This window comes from Schistocerca nitens, chromosome 10, assembly GCF_023898315.1.
Source record: "Schistocerca nitens isolate TAMUIC-IGC-003100 chromosome 10, iqSchNite1.1, whole genome shotgun sequence".
In the NCBI taxonomy this organism is placed as follows: domain Eukaryota; kingdom Metazoa; phylum Arthropoda; class Insecta; order Orthoptera; family Acrididae; genus Schistocerca; species Schistocerca nitens.
In genome coordinates this window covers 92,618,711-92,639,754 of record NC_064623.1, presented here as the reverse complement: position 1 = coordinate 92,639,754, position 21,044 = coordinate 92,618,711, and the positions used below count along the sequence as shown (strand labels likewise).

At 44.9% G+C, this 21,044-nt stretch overlaps 2 protein-coding genes across 2 annotated transcripts in view; one reads left to right on the top strand and one right to left on the bottom strand.

Annotated features, from left to right (window-relative positions):
* LOC126210611 (cuticle protein 6.4-like) overlaps positions 1 to 21,044 on the top strand; it is a 230,521-nt gene that overhangs the window by 75,875 nt on the left and 133,602 nt on the right. The gene's annotated exons all lie outside the window — the stretch shown is intronic.
* Positions 1 to 21,044, bottom strand: part of LOC126210606 (lipase 3-like) — a 56,889-nt gene that overhangs the window by 2,941 nt on the left and 32,904 nt on the right. The window contains exons 6-7 of the mRNA XM_049939896.1: positions 9,866 to 9,950; positions 1,852 to 1,994 (exon numbers count right to left, since the gene is read on the bottom strand). Of these exons, the coding sequence (XP_049795853.1) occupies positions 1,852 to 1,994; positions 9,866 to 9,950 (228 nt within the window). The remainder of the gene's footprint in view (positions 1 to 1,851; positions 1,995 to 9,865; positions 9,951 to 21,044) is intronic.

Here is a 21,044-nt window from a genome sequence, read left to right as displayed (position 1 = left end):
TTTCAGGAAACATTCCTCACACACAAATAAAGAAAAGATGTTATGTGGACATGTGTCCGGAAACGCTTAATTTCCATGTTAGAGATCATTTTAGTTTCGTCAGAATGTACTGTACTTCCTCGATTCACCGCCAGTTGGCCCAATTGAAGGAAGGTAATGTTGACTTCGGTGCTTGTGTTGACATGCGACTCATTGCTCTACAGTACTAGCATCAAGCACATCAGTACGTAGCATCAACAGGTTAGTGTTCATCACGAACGTGGTTTTGCAGTCAGTGCAATGTTTACAAATGCGGAGTTGGCAGATGCCCATTTGATGTATGGATTAGCACGGGGCAATAGCCGTGGCGCGGTACGTTTGTATCGAGACAGATTTCCAGAACGAAGGTGTCCCGACAGGAAGACGTTCGAAGCAATTGATCGGCGTCTTAGGGAACACGGAACATTGCAGCCTATGACTCGCGACTGGGGAAGACCTAGAACGACGAGAACACCTGAAATGGACGAGGCAATTCTTCGTGAACTTGACGATAACCCTAATGTCAGCGTCAGAGAAGTTGCTGCTGTACAAGGTACGTTGACCACGACACTGTATGGAGAGTGCTACGGGAGAACCAGTTGTTTCCGTACCATGTACAGCGTGTGCAGGCACTATCAGCAGCTGATTGGCCTGCACGGGTACACTTCTGCGAATGGTTCATCCAACAATTTGTCAATCCTCATTTCAGTGCAAATGTTCTCTTTACGGATGAGGCTTCATTCCAACGTGTTCAAATTGTAAATTTTCACAATCAACATGTGTGGGCTGACGAGAATCCGCACGTAATTGTGCAATCACGTCATCAACACAGATTTTCTGTGAACGTTTGGGTAGGCATTGTTGGTGATGTCTTGATTGGGCCCCATGTTCTTCCGCCTACGCTCAATGGAGCACGTTATCATGATTTCATACGGGATACTCTACTAGAACATGTGCCTTTACAAGTACGACACAACATGTGGTTCATGCACGATGGAGCTCCTGCACATTTCAGTCGAAGTGTTCGTACGCTTCTCAACAACAGATTCGGTGACCGATGGATTGGTAGAGGCGGACCAATTCCATGGCCTCCACGCTCTCCTGACCTCAACCCTCTTGACTTTCATTTATGGGGGCGTTTGAAAGCTCTTGTTTACGCAACACCCGTACGAAATGTAGAGACTCTTCGTGATAGTATTGTGGACGGCTGTGATACAATAGGCCATTCTCCAGGGCTGCATCAGCGCATCAGGGATTCCATGCGACGGAGGGTGGATGCATGTATCCTCGCTAACGGAGGACATTTTGAACATTTCCTGTAACAAAGTGTTTGAAGTCACGCTAGTACGTTCTGTTGCTGTGTGTTTCCATTCCATGATTAATGTGATTCTAAGAGAAGTAATAAAATGAGCTCTAAGATGGAAAGCAAGCGTTTCCAGACACATGTCCACATAAGGTATTTTCTTTCTTTGTGTGTGAGGAATGTTTCCTGAAAGTTTGGCCGTACCTTTTTGTAACACTCTGTATATATATATATATATATATATATATATATATATATATATATATATATATATATATATATATATAATCAAAGGAACTCAATTTCATATTTGATTAAATTATGGTACAAAATTTCATTGCTGTATCTTCAAAATTATGGATTTGGGTCATCTTCTAAGTAGTACGTGTTTTTCGTGAATGTCGTCTCTTAAATCTCTTCTAGTAGAGAGAATCCCAGCTATTTTTTTCCTCCTTCTATACAAGGAGATGCAACTTCCCCGCACACAGACACAGCGCCACTGGATGGCTGCTCCTGCCGCTTATACTGACCTGCAGTGCGGCGCACCAGTCGTTGTTGCTGTAGTGGAGCGCCACCTTGGCGGTGATCTTGGAGATGTCGTAGTCTGGTGGCCAGAAGCTGCCGTACTTCTGCAGGTTGCCCAGCATGCCAAAGTCGTACTGCCGGAAGTGGCCTGTGGACAAACATACAGTCACACCCATACACCGCTACTATAGTCCAGTAACAAGCAAACTGAACAAGTTAAGTCCTAGATGAAAGAGAAAAATCTGTACGGTGTCTCTTATGCAGTGAAGATTACATCGATAATAAGAGTAACACAGATAGATAAAAAAGTGAACCACCCAGAAAACATGGTTGGACGTCATATAACTTCGTGCATGGAGACGCCATAAGTGCAGACGTTGATAACTGTAGTTGTTAATGTCTGTGAGACGTATAACGACCACCAGAGTGCATTAGTGTTGTTCGTCTTCAGTGTTATAACCATGGCTGTTAAGGTAAACACTGAGGTGGTATCAGTCATGGGATGGCGATATGCACATAGACAGATAGCGGTAGTATCGTGTATACAAGGTATAAAAAGACAGTGCATGGGCAGCGCTGTCGTTAGTAGTTAGTTGGTTAGTGTGAAAAAGTTTTCGATGTGATCACATCGGAAATCGTTACGGAATTCAATATTCTGAGATTCACAGTCTCAAGAGTGTGCTTAGAATATTGTATTTCAGGCATTATCGCTTACCACGGACAATGCAATGGCCTATGACCTTCACTTGTAGACCGAGAGCAGTACCATTTGCATAGAGTTGTTAGTGCTAACAGACAAGCAACACTGAGTGAAATAACCACAGAAATGAATGTCATACGTACCATGAACGTATTGGAAGGGACAGTGCGGCGAAATTTTGGCGTAAATGGGCTATGACAACATCGCTAACAGCACGACATCGCCTGCAGAGCCTCTCCTGAGCTCGACTGGAAAACTGTGTCCCGGTCAGGTGATTCCGGATTTCAGTTGGTAAGAACTGATGGTAGTGTTCGAGTGTGGCACAGATCCCACGAAGCCATGGATCCAAGTTGTTAACAAGGCACTGCACAAGCTGGCAGTGGCTCCATAATCGTCTGGGCAGTGTTTACATGATATAGACTGGTCCTCTGGTCCAGCTGAAGCTATCATTGACCGGAAACGGTTATGTTCGATTACTTGGAGACTATTTGCAGCCATTCATGGGCTTCACGTTCCCAAACAAAGAATTCTTATGGATTATAATGCACCAGGTCAACGGGTGCAGTTGTTCGCGAGTGGTTTGAAGAGCTTTCTGCACAATTCGAGCGAATTACACTGCTGGCCACCGTAAATGCAACACCAAGAAAGACAAGAGGTAGCACAACAAAATTTATGTTGTAGATAACATGTTGACCAAGTATCAAATGATTACGTTTACAGACGTCTGTGACATGTGGTTCCTGCCAGAATCAGTAGCCAGAGTAGCCGCCATTGTTGGACATCACCGCTGCCACACGTCTCGGCATTGAGTCAAAGAGACGTTGGATGTGTTCCTGGGGTACAGCAGCGAAGCAGCTTCCACACGTTGCCAAAGATCATCTGGTGTGGCAGCTGGGGATGTAATCTGGGTCACTCGTTGAGCAACCATGGACCACATGTTTTCTATCGGCGAAAGATCCGGAGAGCGAGCCGGCCAGGGAAGCAACTCAATCTGGTTATTGACGAAGAACCTTTGGACAATGCGTGCCACTTGTGGTCGCGCATTATCCTGTTGAAATATGGCTGTGGCCCTGAAGGTAAGGAAGGACAACTGGTTCCAGCACCTCGGATATGTAGCGCCGGCTATTTAAAGTACCGGTATGCGTACTAGAGGCGTGCGAGAGTAATATCCAATACCACCCCATACCATAATACCCGGTGCAAGACCAGTATGGCGGTGCATAATGCAGCTGCCTAGCATCCTCTCTCCACGGTGTCTCCACACTCGAATCCGACCATCGCGGTGCTGCAGACAGAAGCGTGCCTCGTCAGTAAAGACAACGTCATTCCATTCTGCCGTCCACAGCCGTCTGTCATCACACCATTGGCGACGGAGACGTCTGTGGTTCTGCGTCAATGGTAGACGAAGCAATGGACGTCTTGCGGACAGACCACTCTGCTGTAAACGGCGTCGAATGGTACGCGCAGACACTGGATGATGCGTTACAGACGCAATGTGCTGTGCTATGGTTCGGGATGTCACTGAGCGATCCGTCACTGCCATGCGCACAATTTGCCTATGAGCACGTGCAGTGGCGCACCGAGGTGAATGCGATCGACCACGTCGGTCCGTCGTACCCTCCTGCATCCAACGGTCACATATCCGCATGACAGTTGTTTGGTTTCGTCCAACACGACCAGCGAATTCTCTGTATGATAATCCACAATCTCGGTAAGCCACTAACCTTCCTCTGTCGAACTCGGATACTTGATCAAACGATGTTCACTGTTGTCTACGAGGCATAACTGATCGTCTTGTGAAACAACCACAAGGTAAACATACGTGCCGAACGTACACTCGTCGAAATCGCCAAGCCTTAAATGGCGCTATGAGGTGGCGCCACAGGCGCGCGTGATGTGCGTCTGCGCTGAAATTCTAATCAGTTGCACATCTCATCGCTGCAAGCCCATGGTGTAAATTTCACTTGATTCGGATGCTTCCTTCAGGGTGTTGCATTTACGGTGGCCAGCAGTGTATTTGGTCACTGAGTTCTCCTGACGTGAACCCCACCGAACATATGTGGGACATAATCGAGAGGTCATTTTGTGCACAGAAACCTGCACCAGCAACACTTCCGCGTTTACGGACGGCTATAGAGGGAGCATGGTTCAGTGTTTCTGTAGGGGACTTCGAACGGCTTGTTGAGACCATAGCACGCCGAGTTTCTGTACTATGCCAGGCAAAAGCAGGTCTGATACGATCTTAGGGCCGGGCGGGGTGGCCGAGCGGTTCTAGACTCTACAGTCTGAAACCGCGCTACCGCTACGGTCGCAGGTTCGAACCTGCCTCGGGCATGGATGTGTGTGATGTCCTTAGATTAGTTAGGTTTAAGTAGTTCTAAGTTCTAGGGGACTGATGACCTCAGAAGTTCCATAGTGCTCAGAGCCATTTGAACCATTTTTGAACGATCTTAGAAGGTGTGCCGTGACTTTTATCACCTCAGTGCACACCAGGCGGGAACAGCGTCAGAGGCTGAATGATCACTATGAAGAACATATAGATGTCGTGTACACGTGTGAGACAGTGTTATCAGCACCTTGCATAGTTCGAAAGACTTTTCATTATGGGTCTTCTCTTGGCCAGCTGGTCGAATCTCTCAATTTTCAGATTTGTGAGCAGTCGCATATGAGAGTAGCGAATTGTTGGACTGAATGGGAATGTGGGGACAGTCCTACTCGTCGTCAGTGATGTAGTTGGCCACGTCTGATCACCACAAGGGACGATCGCGATATTGTGCACCAAGTACATCATAGCTCCTTCTCATCAACACGTACCATCTGAAAAGCACTGCCTGGTACATTATATGTCAGCATGCGCTATTGGTTGGATACCATCAACATCTGGATTAGGGAATTACTGTCCCATGTGAAGGCTGCAGTGCCATGACCAGAAATCGTGGACTGATGATGAATGGCGTCACTCTGTACTGAGCAGTGGATGAGGGTGTTGACCAGTGACCATCGTCAGTGAGTATCTCGGCGGCCTGGGGAGACGTTCCAGTTCCAAATTTGTGAGTAGCGCAGCTGTGTTGCTCCTGAATTCATGATGTGGAGAGCCATTGGCCATGACTTCAGGTCGTGGGTGATAGTGACTGAGGGGACTCTGAACGCATAACGGTACGTCAGGGGCAACTTGAGTCTTCATGTGTCACCTCTAGAGCGACAGTATCATGGCGCCAAAATTCAGCTGGATAACACTCGTACTCGCATGGCGCGTATCTGTAAACTGTATTCACGATGTTGAGGTACTCCTGTGCCCAGCAAGATTTTTTATTTTTGTTTACACGTCAAGTCCCGTATGACCGAATTGAGGAGCAAATCTCCAAGGTCATGGAACGTGTCAGCACATGAAATTACAACATAAAAGTAATAACAAATAAAAATAAATGTTCACGAACCCGAAAAAGTCAGTCCATAAGTTTAAGTAAACGCGATCAACAATACAATAACAATCAGCTTAACTTTTCAAGGAACTCCTGGACAGAATACAAGGTGTGAGCCATGAGGAAGCTCCTCAGTTCCAATTTGAAAGCGAGTGGATTACTGCTATTTGAATTCGAGTGGTAGCTTATTGAAAATGGATGCAGCAGTACACTGCCCACCTTTTAGCCCAAGAGTTAAGGAAGTCCGATTCGAATGCAGGTTTGATTTCTGCCGAGTATTAACCGAGTGAAAACTGATTATTCTTGGGAGTAAGCTAATAATGGCAACAAGGAACGACATTAAGGAATATATATATATATTGAGAGGCCAAAGTCAAAATACCCCGACTCGTGAAAAGGGGCCGAGAAGACGTTCGTGAACTTACACCACTTACTGCCCGAACCGTCCGTTTCTGAGCCAAAAATATCCTTTCAGAAACGATCATAGATCTGTCTCTGATAGATCGTGTGTGGGGCCAGCTCAGCTATCAACCATATGGCAACCATAGCATCCAGGACGCAGAGGAACACAGACAACAACTTTGAGACAGTTTGCCTCAGGAAAAGATAAAACAGTTTTATGACACCCTTCCCAACGGAATTAGTACACACATCCAGGCCAGATGTGGTGCAACGTCATACAGATAAATGGGCTCATACTGCAAAGTTATTTGGAAGTTTGACTCGATTTTTTAAATTAGTGAAAGCGCATCACATGTCCTCTCAACCAGTGAAGTTTCGTTTCGTTTCCTCCTCTTTTGGGTGCTTCACTTTTTTTGCAGGCAGTGTAGTTCATCGAGCCTTGCATTGCTGAAATTTTGCAGTTCTAGAAGTCAACTGAAAAAAGTATGTGGGCACTGCTGTGTTGAAAATTAGGACCACAGATATGCTAAAGAAAATGATTAAGCATTATTGCGATGAAGTGTAGGCCGAAGTTTATTTTCAAGAATGTGGTTGAGTGTTGCCATGGTAAAAAAGTGCACTAGCCTTTCTCAACTGTCAGTAACTGGTATTCGTACTGTGGTATTCTGTACTGATACCACCTCAAAGGCGTTGTTACACTGGTAACGGAACTGCAAGTTTCTGTTAGACGCCGACAGCAGTAGCACGGGATCGGGGGGACCCAATGGTAAGTGCCCAGTATGCCACACCTCCAGCAGCTCTGTACCACGAGCGTCCTCTGCTGCTACGATGCAGGACAGCCGGCGGCAGCCGCTCAGCCACTTGAGCCACTTGCGCTTGGAGCCGCTATACTATGACGCCTTCGTTTGTACTTCTTCCTACTGACATCAATAACTGGACTCTGTTTTTGTTACATCATTTATAATTTGTGTTATCGGTTTGGGATTTGTAGGACTCCTCTTGACACATCCAGGTTGCATTACACAAAGGAAGCAGCTACTCGGGTAGCAGAGTACTTATGAAGTGCACATGAGGGTGTTTAAGGCTATGTGATAGTTTCAGGTACTCTGAGTGTTTTGGATCAGGTTAATATGCAGGCACATACATACTCGTCTCCCCCTCCCTCTGTTTGCGAGTGGAACAGAAAAGGAAATGAATCCGCCACTCCCCTTGAGGTGGTAACGATAAACAAACATCAAAAAGAGCTTTGCCTCACCCCGGATCCCAAAACTCTTGACGATGGACATCGACTGTGGATATTGTATCGCAAATACAGTCCCTTTGACTGTTCAGAGATGTCACTACACCCGTCCGAAGATGTAAACAAGCACGCATGAGCAGCGCCTATTACATGGAGGGGGTCTGACAGCCGGTCAGTTCCAGTCATTCCCCCAGGAAGGGGGTACACGACTAGTGTTGCCTGTAGTTTAGCGATGCCCAGACGGTCAATACCGCGGTTCGATCGCGTCCGCATTGTTACTTTGTGCCAGGAAGGGCGCTCAACAAGTGTCCAGGCGTCTCGGAGTGAACTAAAGCGATGTGTTTCGAACCTGGAGGAGGTACAGAGAGACAGGAACTGTTGATGACGTGCCTCGCTCAGGCCGCCCAGGGGTAGTACTGCAGTGGATGACCGCTACCTACGGATTATGGCTCGAAGGAACCCTGACAGAAACGCCACCATGTTGAAGAATGCTTTTTGTGCAGAGACGTAGTGTTACGACTCAAACTGTGCGTAATAGGCTGCATGATACGCAACTTCACTCCCGACCTCCATGGCGAGGTCCATCTTTGCAACCACGACACCATGCAGCGCGATACGACGGGCCCAACAACATGCCGAATGGACCGCTCGGGACTGGCATCACGTACTCTTGACCGATGAGTGTCGAATATGCCTTCAACCAGACAACCGTCTGACATGTGTTTGGAGGCAACCGGATCAGGCTGAACGCCTTAGACACGCAGCAAGGTCGAGGTTCCCTGCTGTTTTAGGGTGGCGTTATGCGATGCCGACATACGTCGCTGGTGGTCATGGAAGGCGACGTGAGGGCTGTACGATACGTGAATGCCATCCTCCGACCGATAGTGCAACCATATCGACAGCATATTGGCGAGGTATTCGTCTTCAAGGACGACAATTCGCGCCCCCATCGTGGACATCTTGTGAATGACTTCCTTCAGGATAACGACATCGCTCGACAAGAGTGGCCAGCATGTTCTCCAGACATGAATCCTATCAAACGTGCCTGGGATAGATTAAAAAGGGCTGTTTATGGATGAAGTTACCTACCACCTATCTGAGGCATCTCTGCCGTATCGCCGTTCAGTACTGGAACAATCTGGACCAGCAGTGCCTTGACGAACTTGTGGACAGTATGCCACGACAAATACAGGCGTGCATCAATGCTACTGGGTATCAGAGGTACCGGTGTGTACAGCAATTTGGACCACCACCCCTGAATGTTTCGCTGTATGGTGGTACAACATGCAATGTGCGATTTTCATGAGCAATAAAAACCAAGGAAATGATGTTTGTGTTGATCTCTATTCCAATTTCCTCTACAGGTTCCCGAACTCCAAGATCCGAGGTGATGCAAAACATTTTTTTGATGTCTGTAGATGTAGACAGAGATGTAGAATGAGCCTTCATACGTTTGTAGAAGTAAGAGTTAAGTAAATCTTCAGTCACCTTGTTCACCAATCATTTGTGCTCCTGTCCAGCTTTCATTCAACGACAGTTGCCACACCACTCTGTTGGTCATCTCTCCTTACTGTTGTGTATGAACTCGTACACAACACATACAGCTGGTAGCAAGACATCAAGTGTCACATTTGGGGGATTAGTAACAAGTTACATGCCGGTCAATTTGGCTGCGGGGGAGGTAAAACCACCAAAGCAATTGGATGTTGTGCTTCATGATGGAAGCAAGATTTAAGATAAATCAAGATATCTTCATAGGTTTGCCTACGTAGAAAAAGCGTTTGACAACGTTAAATGGTGTGAGATGTTCAAAATTCTCTGAAAAATAGATCTACAGAAGAAAAATGGAAACGCTGGTAATATACGATGTGTACAAGAACCAAAAGGTAACTAGAAGAATGGAAGAAAGTATGGCGTCAGTGATCTTCCGCTATAATTCTTCATAAGATATTTGGCAGTGCTAGATTTCTGGTGGTGTAACACAGTCCACGAAGTTATAATGAATCTATTTAATTTTATTGCTTTCAGTTTTGTTTTTGAGAGAATATTATAATAAAGAAACGTAAAGCTTCGTATTTCAAGAGCTCGCAGATTGAAAACGTAAAACACGTATGTTTTATAATGTATCACATTGTCTTCCAGCTACAAAAGAACAGCAGTGAAATCACCACGACGTATTGGAAACATCAGTACATGAAGCATGTTATTAAAGACAAAAGACATCGCTATTGTGGATGTAAGAATGCGATACAAACCGCTCTGGATTTCTTGTCCATAGTGGATCAGCTGCTTCGTAGAGCACCCTGCCGGGTCATGGCCCATGATGACGGGGATCATCGTCTGAAACACAAGTCATCAAGTGTCACATGACACGGTCTCAATCAGCATAAATATAAAACATAACACATGAGAATTGATAGGAATATTAGACTTGTGGGATACACTCTCCTGGCTGTTGACACAGGGAGAAGATGCTGTGATAAGCAAATGATTAGCTTTTCAGAGCATTCACACAAGGTTGGCGCCGGTGGCGACACATACAACGTGCTGACATGAGGAAAATTTCCAAACGATTTCTCATACACAAACTGCAGTTGACCGGCGTTGCCTGGTGAAATGTTGTTGTGATGCCTCGTGTAAGGAGGAGAAATGCGTACCATCACGTTTCCGACTTTCATAAAGGTCGGATTACAGCCTATCGTGATTGCGGTTTATCGCATCGCGACATCGCTGCTCGCGTTGGTCGAGATCCAACGACTGTTAGCCTAATATAGAATCGGTGGGTTCAGCAGGGTAATACGGAACGCCGTGCTGGATCTCAACGGCCTCGTATCACTAGGAGTCGAGATGACAGGCATCTTATCCGCATGGGTGTAACGGATCGTGCAGCCACGTCTCGATCCCTGAGTCAACAGATGGGGACGTTTGCAAGACAACAACCATCTGCACGAACAGTTCGACGACGTTTGCAGCAGCATGGACTATCACCTCGGAGACTGTGGCTGCGGTTACCCTTGACGCTGCATCACAGACAGGAGCGCCTGCGACGGTGTACTAAACGACGAACCTGGGTGCACGAATGGCAAAACGTCATTTTTTCGGATGAATCCAAGTTCTGTTTACAGCATCATGATGGTCGCATCCGTGTTTGGCGACAATGCGGTGAACACACATTGGAAGTGTGTAATCGTCATCGCCATTCTGGCATATCACCCGGCGTGATGGTATGGGATGTCATTGGATACACGTCTCAGTCACCTCTTGTTCGCATTGACGGCACTTTGAACAGAGGAAGTTACATTTCAGATGTGTTACGACCCGTGGCTCTACCCTTCAATCTATCACTGCGAAACCCTACATTTAGGCAGGATAATGCACGACCGTATTTTGCATGTCCTGTACGGGCGTTTCCGGATACAGAAAATGTTCGACTGCTGCCCTGGCCAGCACTTTCTCCAGATCTCTCACAAATTGAAAACGTCTGGTCAATGGTGGCCAAGCAACTGGCTCGTCACAACACGCCAATCACTACTCTTGATGAACTGTGGTAGAGTGTTGAAGATGTACCTGTACACGCTATCCAAGTTCTGTTTGACTCAATGCCCAGGCGTATCAAGGCTGTTATTACGGCCAGAGGTGGTTGTTCTTGGTACTGACTTCTCAGGATCTATGCACCCAAATTGCGTGAAAATGTAATCGCATGTCAGTTCTAGTATAATATATATGTTCAATGAATATCCGTTTATCATCTGCATTTCTTCTTGGTGTAGCAATTTTAATGGCCAGTAGTGTACGTGCTATCTCTGTGCTGGGACGACAATATCAGCTGAAGACGCCTCGTTGATGGACGCTTCAGAAATTCTTTGTTTTGGTTTGAAATCACAAGACACAACAGCTAGGCCACTTAAGGGTCCTGCTATTCCAGTAGAATGCCCTGGCCAGCACATTCTCCATGTTGTTGTTGTTGTGGTCTTCAGTCCTGAGACTGGTTTGACGCAGCTCGCCATGCTACTCTATCCTGTGCAAGCCCCTCCATCTCCCAGTATCTACTGCAACCTACATCCTTCTGAATCCGCTTAGTGTATTCGACTCTTGGTCTCCCCCTACGATTTTTACCCTCCACACTGCCCTCCAATACTAAACTGGTGATCCCTTGATGCCTCAGAACATGTCCTACCAACCGATCCCTTCTTCTAGTCAAGCTGTGGCACATACTTCTCTTCTCCCCAATCCAATTCAACACTTCCTCATTAGTTATGTGATCTACCCATCTAATCTTCAGCATTCTTCTGTAGCACCACATTTCAAAAGATTCTATTCTCTTCTTCTCCAAAATATTTATCGTCCATGTTTCACTTCCATACATGGCTACACTCCATACAAATACTTTCAGAAACGACTTCCTGACATTTAAATCTATACACGATGTTAACAAATTTCTCTTCTTCAGAAATGCTTTCCTTGACATTGCCAGTCTACATTTTATATCCTCCCTACTTCGACCATCATCAGTTATTTTTCTCCCCAAATAGCAAAACTCCTTTAAGTGACTCATTTCCTAATCTAATTCCCTCAGCATCACCCGACTTAATTCGACTACATTCCATTATCCTCGTTTTGCTTTTGTTGATGTTCATCTTATATCCTCCTTTCAAGACACTATCCATTCCGTTCAACTGCTCTTCCAAGTCCGTTACTGTCTCTGACAGAATTACAATGTCATCGCCGAACCTCAAAGTTCTTATTTCTTCTCCATAGATTTTAATACATACTCCGAATTTTTCTTTCGTTTCCTTTACTGCTTGCTCAATATACAGATTGAATAACATCGGGAATAGGCTACAACCCTGTCTCACTCCCTTCCCATTCGCTGCTTCCCTCTCATCCCCCCCGACTCTTATAACTGCCATCTGGTCTCTGTACAAATTGTAAATAGCTTTTCGCTCCCTGTATTTTACTCCTGCCACCTTCAGAATTTGAAAGAGAGTATTCCAGTCAACATTGTCAAAAGCATTCTCTAAGTCTACAAATGCTAGAAACGTAGATTTGCCTTTCCTTAATCTAGCTTCTAAGATAAGTCGTAGGGTCAGTATTGCCTCAAGTGTTCCGATATTTCTGCGGAATCCAAACTGATCTTCCCCGAGGTCGGCTTCTACTGGTTTTTCCATTCGTCTGTAAAGAATTCGCGTTAGTATTTTGCAGCCGTGACTTATTAAACTGATAGTTCGGTAACTTTCACATCTGTCAACACCTGCTTTCTTTGGGATTGGAATTATTATATTCTTCTTGAAGTCTGAGGGTGTTTCGCCTGTCTCATACATCTTTCTCACCAGATGGAAGAGTTTTGTCAGGACTAGCTCTCCCAAGGCTGTCAGTAGTTCTAATGGAATGTTGTCTACTCCCGGGGCCTTGTTTCGACTCACGTCTTTCAGTGCTCTGTGGAACTCCCATTTCATCTTCATCTACATCCTCTTCCATTTCCAAAATATTGTCCTCAAGTACATCGCCCTTGTATATACCCTCTATATACTCCTTCCACCTTTCTGCTTTCCCTTCTTTGCTTAGAACTGGGTTTCCATCAGAGCTCTTGATATTCATACAAGTGGTTCTCTTATCTCCAAAGGTCTCTTTAATTTTCCTGTAGGCAGTGTCTATCTGACCCCTAGTGAGATATGCCTCTACATCCTTACATTTGTCCTCTAACCATCCCTCCTTAGCCATTTTGCACTTCCTGTCGATCTCATTTTTGAGATGTTTGTATTCCTTTTTGTCTGCTTCATTTACTGCAGTCTTATATTTTCTCCTTTCATCAATTGAATTCAATATTTCTTCTGTTACCCAAGGATTTCTATTAGCCCTCGTCTTTTTCCTACTTGATCCTCTGCTGCCTTCACTACTTCATCTCTCAAAGCTACCCATTCTTCTTCTACTGTATGTCTTTCCCCCATTCTTGTCAGTCGTTCCCTAATGCTCTCCCTGAAACTCTCTACAACCTCTGATTCTTTCAGTTTATCCAGGTTCCATCTCCTTAAATTCCCAACTTTTTGCAGTTTCTTCAGTTTTAATCTACAGTTCATAACCAATAGATTGTGGTCAGAGTCCACGTCTGCCCCTGGAAATGTCTTACAATTTAAAACCTGGTTCCTAAATCTCTGTCTTACCATTACAAAGTCTATCTGATACCTTTTAGTATCTCCGGGATTCTTCCATGTATACAACCTTCTTTTATAATTCTTGAACCAAGTGTTAGCTATGATTAAGTTGTGCTCTGTGCAAAATTCTACCAGGCGCCTTCCTCTTTCGTTTCTTACCCCCAATCCATATTCACCTACTACGTTTCCTTCTCTCCCTTTTCCTACTACCGAATTCCAGTCACCCATGACTATTAAATTTTCGTCACCCTTCACTATCTGAATAATTTCTTTTATCTCATCATACATTTCTTCAATTTCTTCGTCATCTGCAGAGCTAGTTGGCATATAAACTTGTACTACTGTAGTAGGCATGGGCTTCGTGTCTATCTTGGCCACTATAATACGTTCACTATGCTGTTTGTAGTAGCTTACCCGCGCTCCTATTTTCTTATTCATTATTAAACCTACTCCTGCATTACCCCTATTTTATTTTGTATTTATAACCCTGTATTCACCTGACCAGAAGTCTTATTCCTCCTGCCACTGAACTTCACTAATTCCCACTATATCTAACTTTAACCTATCCATTTCCCTTTTTAAATTTTCTAACGTACCTGCCCGATTAAGGGATCTGACATTCCACGCTCCGATCCGTAGAATGCCAGTTTTCTTTCTCATGATAACGACATCCTCTTGAGTAGTCCCCACCCGGAGATCCGAATGGGGGACTATTTTACCTCCGGAATATTTTACCCAAAAGGACGCCATCATCATTTAATCATACAGTAAAGCTGCATGCCCTCGGGAAAAATTACGGCTGTAGTTTCCCCTTGCTTTCAGCCGTCCGCAGTACCAGCACAGCCAGGCCGTTTTGGTTATTGTTACAGGGCCAGATCCGTCAATCATCCAGACTGTTGCCCCTGCAACTACTGATAAAGCTGCTGCCCCTCTTCAGGAACCACACGTTTGTCTGGCCTCTCAACAGATACCCCTCTGTTGTGGTTGTACCTACGGTACGGCTATCTGTATCGCTGCGCACGCAAGCCTTCCCACCAACGGCAAGGTCCATGGTTCATGGGGGGGGGGGGGGGGGGGGGGAGGACATTCTCCATATCTGTCACCAATTGAAAACGTCTGGTCAATGGTGGCCGAACAGCTGGCTTGTCACAATACGCCAGTCACTACTCTTGATGAACTGTTGTGTTGAAGCTGCATGGGCAGCTGTACCTGCACACGCCATCTGAGCTCTGTTTGACTCAATGCCCAGGCGTATCAAGCCCATTATTACGGCCAGAGGTGGTTGTTCTGGGTACTGATTTCTCAGGATCTATGCACCCAAATTGCGTGAAAATGTAGTCACATGTCAGTCTAGTATAATATATTTGTCCAATGAACACCCGCTTATCATCTGCATTTCTTCTTGGTGTAGCAATTTTAATGGCCAGTAGTGTAAAATACACTGCTGGGAAAAGAATTAGTACACCTGGAAAAACGTCGTCAGTTTTGGTCCAATGACGGATATGCCACCTGGGGGATAGTAGATGTACCGACAATGGTTTCAATGTCGTCCTCCAACAGATAGCGTCTTGGCGTAGCCGCTAGAGCGCCATCTGTGTCTACTCTAAAGTGTAGGGAATGCTGACAAGCAGAAGGCTCAGTGTGGTGCAAACGTGTGAAGCGAGCAGGCAACGATGCTATAGACACGTCCTTGTGCTTCCTACAACCAACCGAGCGAGTTTGAAAGGGGCAAATTGCGCCTTCTGAGTGGCAGGATGGTCACACAAGCTGTACGTGTTGCATCAGTTGTGCAGCGATGTTGATATCCGTGGTCAAGTGAACAGTCTCACACTTGCAGGCGAGGTTCTGGATGTCTATGCAGCACAGACGCCTACCGGGATCGTCGTATTGTACAGACAAGAGTGGCAGATCGTAGAGCTACCACAGCGAAGGTAAAAGGGCTGTCCAGACGTGCCAACAATAGCTGTTGTGAACAGATAATTAGCAGTGGGACTACTGGCACGCACACCTCTAGCCTGTCTTCCTCTCACGCGGCACTCACAGCTCGACCGGTGCCGTCAGAGGATCACTCGGAAGATTTAATGGCGCACCGTGCTCTTCAGTGATCAGATTCTGCCTGCACGCAAGTGAAGGTCGTTTGCGTGTACAACGTAGACTTGGTGAGCGCCGTCTTATAGAGTGCATTCATGCAAGACACACTGGCTGCATTCCAGGCATTATGGCCTCGGGTGCGACAAGCTACAACTCTGGTTCATCTTTGGTGTTTCTGGAGGGGACGCTAAATAGCTCTCGGTAGGTGCAGAATATTGTTAGACTTTTTCTTCTGCCGTTCTTGGAACAAGAAGGCGATCTGTTGTTCCAGATGGATAATGCTCGCCCACACACTGCCAGTGAAACTCACCGTGCTCTGCAAGACATGCAGCGACTTCCCTGGCCAGAATGACTCTAGACTTGGCTCCGATCTAGCATGCATGGAATATAATGGGACGAGAAATAGATGTGTAACTGATCAGCCAACTACTCTTACAGGACTACGTGTGTAGGTCGAGCAGGCGTGGCATAGCGTATCCCAGGACAGAATTCGCCATCTGTACTATCGACTGGATGCAAGAGTCAGCACCTGCATTTCCACCTGTGGAGGCTACACCACGCATTAATGTGGGTGTTCCGGCATGGGTTGACACATGGTACCCCAGAAACACTTGTGATATTTCTAAATGTAATAATTTAATGTACTCCATATGCACTGTTCCAACAATAAATCTTAAATGAATTGGAAACCTCTAAAAGGGTGTATTAATTTTTTTTTGTGGCAGTTTACGAATTAAAGGATATCCTGGACTATCTCCTGCTTATAGTTTACTAGGCCTTCCAGCACGTTTTAGCTATTAAACATGAATAATATTGGACTAGAAAATCTTATCTCCATGATAGCCTGAGTATTTGTGGTATGGACTGAACTAGTATAAAGAAAAGCACTCCGTCTTCAGGCCACAAGTGGCCCATCGGGACCACCCGACCGCCGTATCATCCTCAGTTGAGGATGTGGATAGGAGGGACGTGTGGTCAGCACACTGCTCTCCCGGTCGCGATGATGGTTTTCTGTGACCGGAGCCGCTACTATTCGGCCGAGTAGCTCCTCAATTGGCATCACGAGGCTGAGTGCACCCCGAAAATTGGCAAAGACTACGTAGCCATTTCACTGTAACAGAAACAAATTTTTTGAATCCTATTGCAGTGCTAAATGTTAAAGGATTCAATTCATTTCCATTTAAGGTCATTTCTGAGATCTTCCAAACCTCTTAACTGAAAGAACAGAAAACTTTTTTTTTTTTTTTTTGCCTTCAGTAATACTGTGCTTTAACCGAGTGAGGTGGCGCAGTGGTTAGACACTGGACTCGCATTCGGGAGGACGACGGTTCAATCCCGCGTCCGGCCATCCTGATTTAGGTTTTCCGTGATTTCCCTAAATCGCTCCAGGCAAATGCCGGGATGGTTCCTTTGAAAGGGCACGGCCGACTTCCATCCCCATCCTTCCCTAATCCGATGAGACCGATGACCTCGCTGTCTGGTCTCCTTCCCCAAACAACCCCACCCAACCCTATATGTGCGATATATTAAACTGTGTTGAAAGAATGAAGATACACAATGTATGTTACTTTTTAGCGTAATAATGGAATTTTTTGTTTCTATAGTTTACAATTTAAATCACTCCCCATAGGAAACCGTGGGACACAAATGCAGCAAATATCAGCGATTTACACTGGTGTCCAAAATTAAAGTCACAAACGAGTATTTCCCCGTCCTGTGTCTAGTTCACGATATAATTATACAAACCGTCAACAGATGTTGTTACGATCGTGTTCTGCACAGAAGATGGCATTCCGATAAACGGACAACCACGACAGCAATGACGCTTTTGCACCTGTCAAGCAGGGTAGCGTTTGCAGCACAGTTCACACCCACAGTCGCTGTGTACACAGTCACAGACTGTGCAGCGTGGCACGGAGAAGACGCCTACCAGACTCTCTGCTGTGGAGAGCCGTAGGAAGAATGGAAGCAGGACAGTCGCTAACTGATGTGGCCCGATGCCTTAATGTCAATCGTTCTGTTGTCTCTCGGATGAGGCGACAGTTTATAGAGACGGAAACTGTATCCTGGAGATAAGGACAGGGCCGACCACATATGACATCAGAAAGAGTAGACCGTCGTTTGGCAGTAAGAGTAAGATGGTACCGTCTTCGTACTGCACTGCAACTGGTATCTGACCTCGCAGCATCTACTGGACGTGTTGTATCGAGGCAGATGGTGTACAGAAGGCTTCAGTAGAGTAGCCTTTATTGTTGGAGACCTGCTGTCTGTTTACCTCTGGCCGGTCTGGATTGGAGCCGTCAACGTGTTACCTGGACGGTCGAACAGTGGGCCAATGATGTTTTCACAGATCAGCCCCGATCTGGTCTGGGATTCTCGACAGATTCACATCTGGAGAGCGCGTGGCACACGATTTGGGGACCCAAGCATTGTGGAAAGAGACCGATATCGTGGAGGTTACCTACTGATGTGGGCAGGGATTATGTTGACCACTCCAACATCTATTCAGGAAAATTTACTGGTCAATCAGCAAGATTTAACAGCTGTCACGTACCGTGAGGAGATCTTGTGGTCTCATGCGCGGTAGTTGCGAAGTGCTGTTGGCCTAGACGTCGTACTTATGGACGATAATGCTGGACCTCATAGAGCAGGGATGGTTGATGTCTTTTTTTTGGAAATGGAAGATATTGCACGCATGACTTGGCCTGCTCGCTCTTCGATTTGAATGCCATAGAGCATGTCTGGGATACGTTAGGAAGACGGGTTGCTTCACGTCAACACCAACCAACCATTCTCCAAGACCTGTGAGCAGCTCTGCAGGAAAAATGGGCATTATTGCCTCAACGTCATTGTATATATTGGTACCAGAGGTGGTCACACTCCATACTGAACACATTAACCAGTTGTTAGAATGTTTGTGAAAATCCGTTAAGTTGGAACTAAACGAATAAAATTTTTGTTTACCGTTATCCATGTTGCAGTCTATAACGTTTTGTAATCTTTACATTATTTCTACTTTACTATCACCTGTTTATACTGATTTGTGGTAAAATAATAGAAACTTTTTAAAATTTCTGTTTGTTGCTTTAAATTTGGATACCAGTGTATAGTGCCATGTTAAACATAAAACACAGCTTAACTGCGTAAGTTGTATTTTAAATGTCAAGAAATCACTCGAGTTAGTAGTAAAATTTTAGAAAATTTGCCAAGAAAGAAGTTGAAAATTGATAAACATGATTAAAACCTGTATTTATGGAACAGTAACGAAACACACAAAATCATTGGTGATTCGAAAGAGACAATACTCTGTGGGTTTCAGTTCGGTTGTATGTGACAGCACAAATTTAAACTGGCAACGTACATCGCTGAAATGATGTCCGATGAAAATCTTTGCACGAACGTCTGAACCATTCAAGATTTATTATTTTTATGTCTGTTGATATAGCGATAAAATTTTGTTATTGTATATAGAGGGTTTGATCACATTTAACAACAAAGTCTGACACATGTGAAAGTATACGGAAACCGAAGCAAAACCATTCCAGTGAACGAGGGTCCACAAAGGAGCGTTTGCGAGAGAACTGCGAATGTGTGGTTTGAAATATGCTCAATATTTTGTGTATACTTGAATTTAGCATATTTCGTGACAGTACTCACTTTTCTGTGGATCTTTATAAGATGATATTTGACTTTTTGTGTTGGCTTCAGTCGTCTAGTGGAAGTATGATTCCATAATGCTGTTCCGTCGGCTGCGGAAATGTCCTGGTTCAATGCGTTTGCCTCATTTTTGGTGCTTCAAATACCGTTTTTCCGAATGTGCTTCCTTCTTGACGTTTATATAAAAAAGTAGTAGAATAACTCTTTTTGCTGGTCACTTGCAAATTATTTTTATAACGAGGACCAGTACATTATTCCACCGTTAAACACCGAGTGTTCACTGCCGACTGACTACGGTCAAAGACGACTCCAGCGTCACAACACACAAGCTTCCACTTGTAACCAGTCTCTTTGATATTATTCGTCACGTCTACTAATATTAATCAATATGCTGTCACTCTCGAACATATAAGCAAATTAGCATAAAATAAGGCAAATTACAATTCACAAAAAATATTCTGACAAAAATATGTTGTTGTTGTTGTGGTCTTCAGTCCTGAGACTGGTTTGATGCAGCTCTCCATGCTACTCTGTCCTGTGCAAGCTTCTTCATCTCCCAGTACCTACTGCAACCTACATCCTTCTGAATCTGCTTAGTGTATTGATCTCTTGGTATCCCTCTACGATTTTTACCCTCCACGCTGCCCTCCAATGCTAAATTTGTGATCCATTGATGCCTCAAAACATGTCCTACCAAGTGATCCCTTCTTCTAGTCAAGTTGTGCCACAAACTTCTCCCCAATCATATTCAATACCTCCTCATTAGTTACGTGATCTACCCACCTTATCTTCAGCATTCTTCTGTAGCACCACATTTCGAAAGCTTCTATTCTCTTCTTGTCCAAACTGGTTATCGTCCATGTTTCACTTCCATACATGGCTACACTCCATACAAATATTTTCAGAAACGACTTCCTGACACTTAAATCTATACTCGATGTTAACAAATTTCTCTTCTTCAGAAACGATTTCCTTGCCATTGCCAGTCTACATTTTATATCCTCTCTACTTCGACCATCATCAGTTATTTTACTCCCTAAATAGCAAAACTCCTTTACTACTTTAAGTGTCTCATTTCCTAATCTAATCCCCTCAGCATCACCCGATTTAATTTGACTACATTCCATTATCCTCGTTTTGCTTTTGTTGATGTTCATCTTATATCCTCCTTTCAAGATACTTTCCATTCCGTTCAACTGCTCTCCCAAGTCCTTTGCTGTCTCTGACAGAATTAGAATATCGGCGAACGTCAAAGTTTTTACTTCTTCTCCATGAATTTTAATACCTACTCCGAATTTTTCTTTTGTTTCCTTTACTGCTTGCTCAATATACAGATTGAATAACATCGGGGAGAGGCTACAACCCTGTCTCACTCCTTTCCCAACCACTGCTTCCCTTTCATGCCCCTCGACTCTTATAACTGCCATCTGGTTTCTGTACAAATTGTAAATAGCCTTTCGCTCCCTGTATTTTACCCCTGCCACCTTAAGAATTTGAAAGAGAGTATTCCAGTTAACGTTGTCAAAAGCTTTCT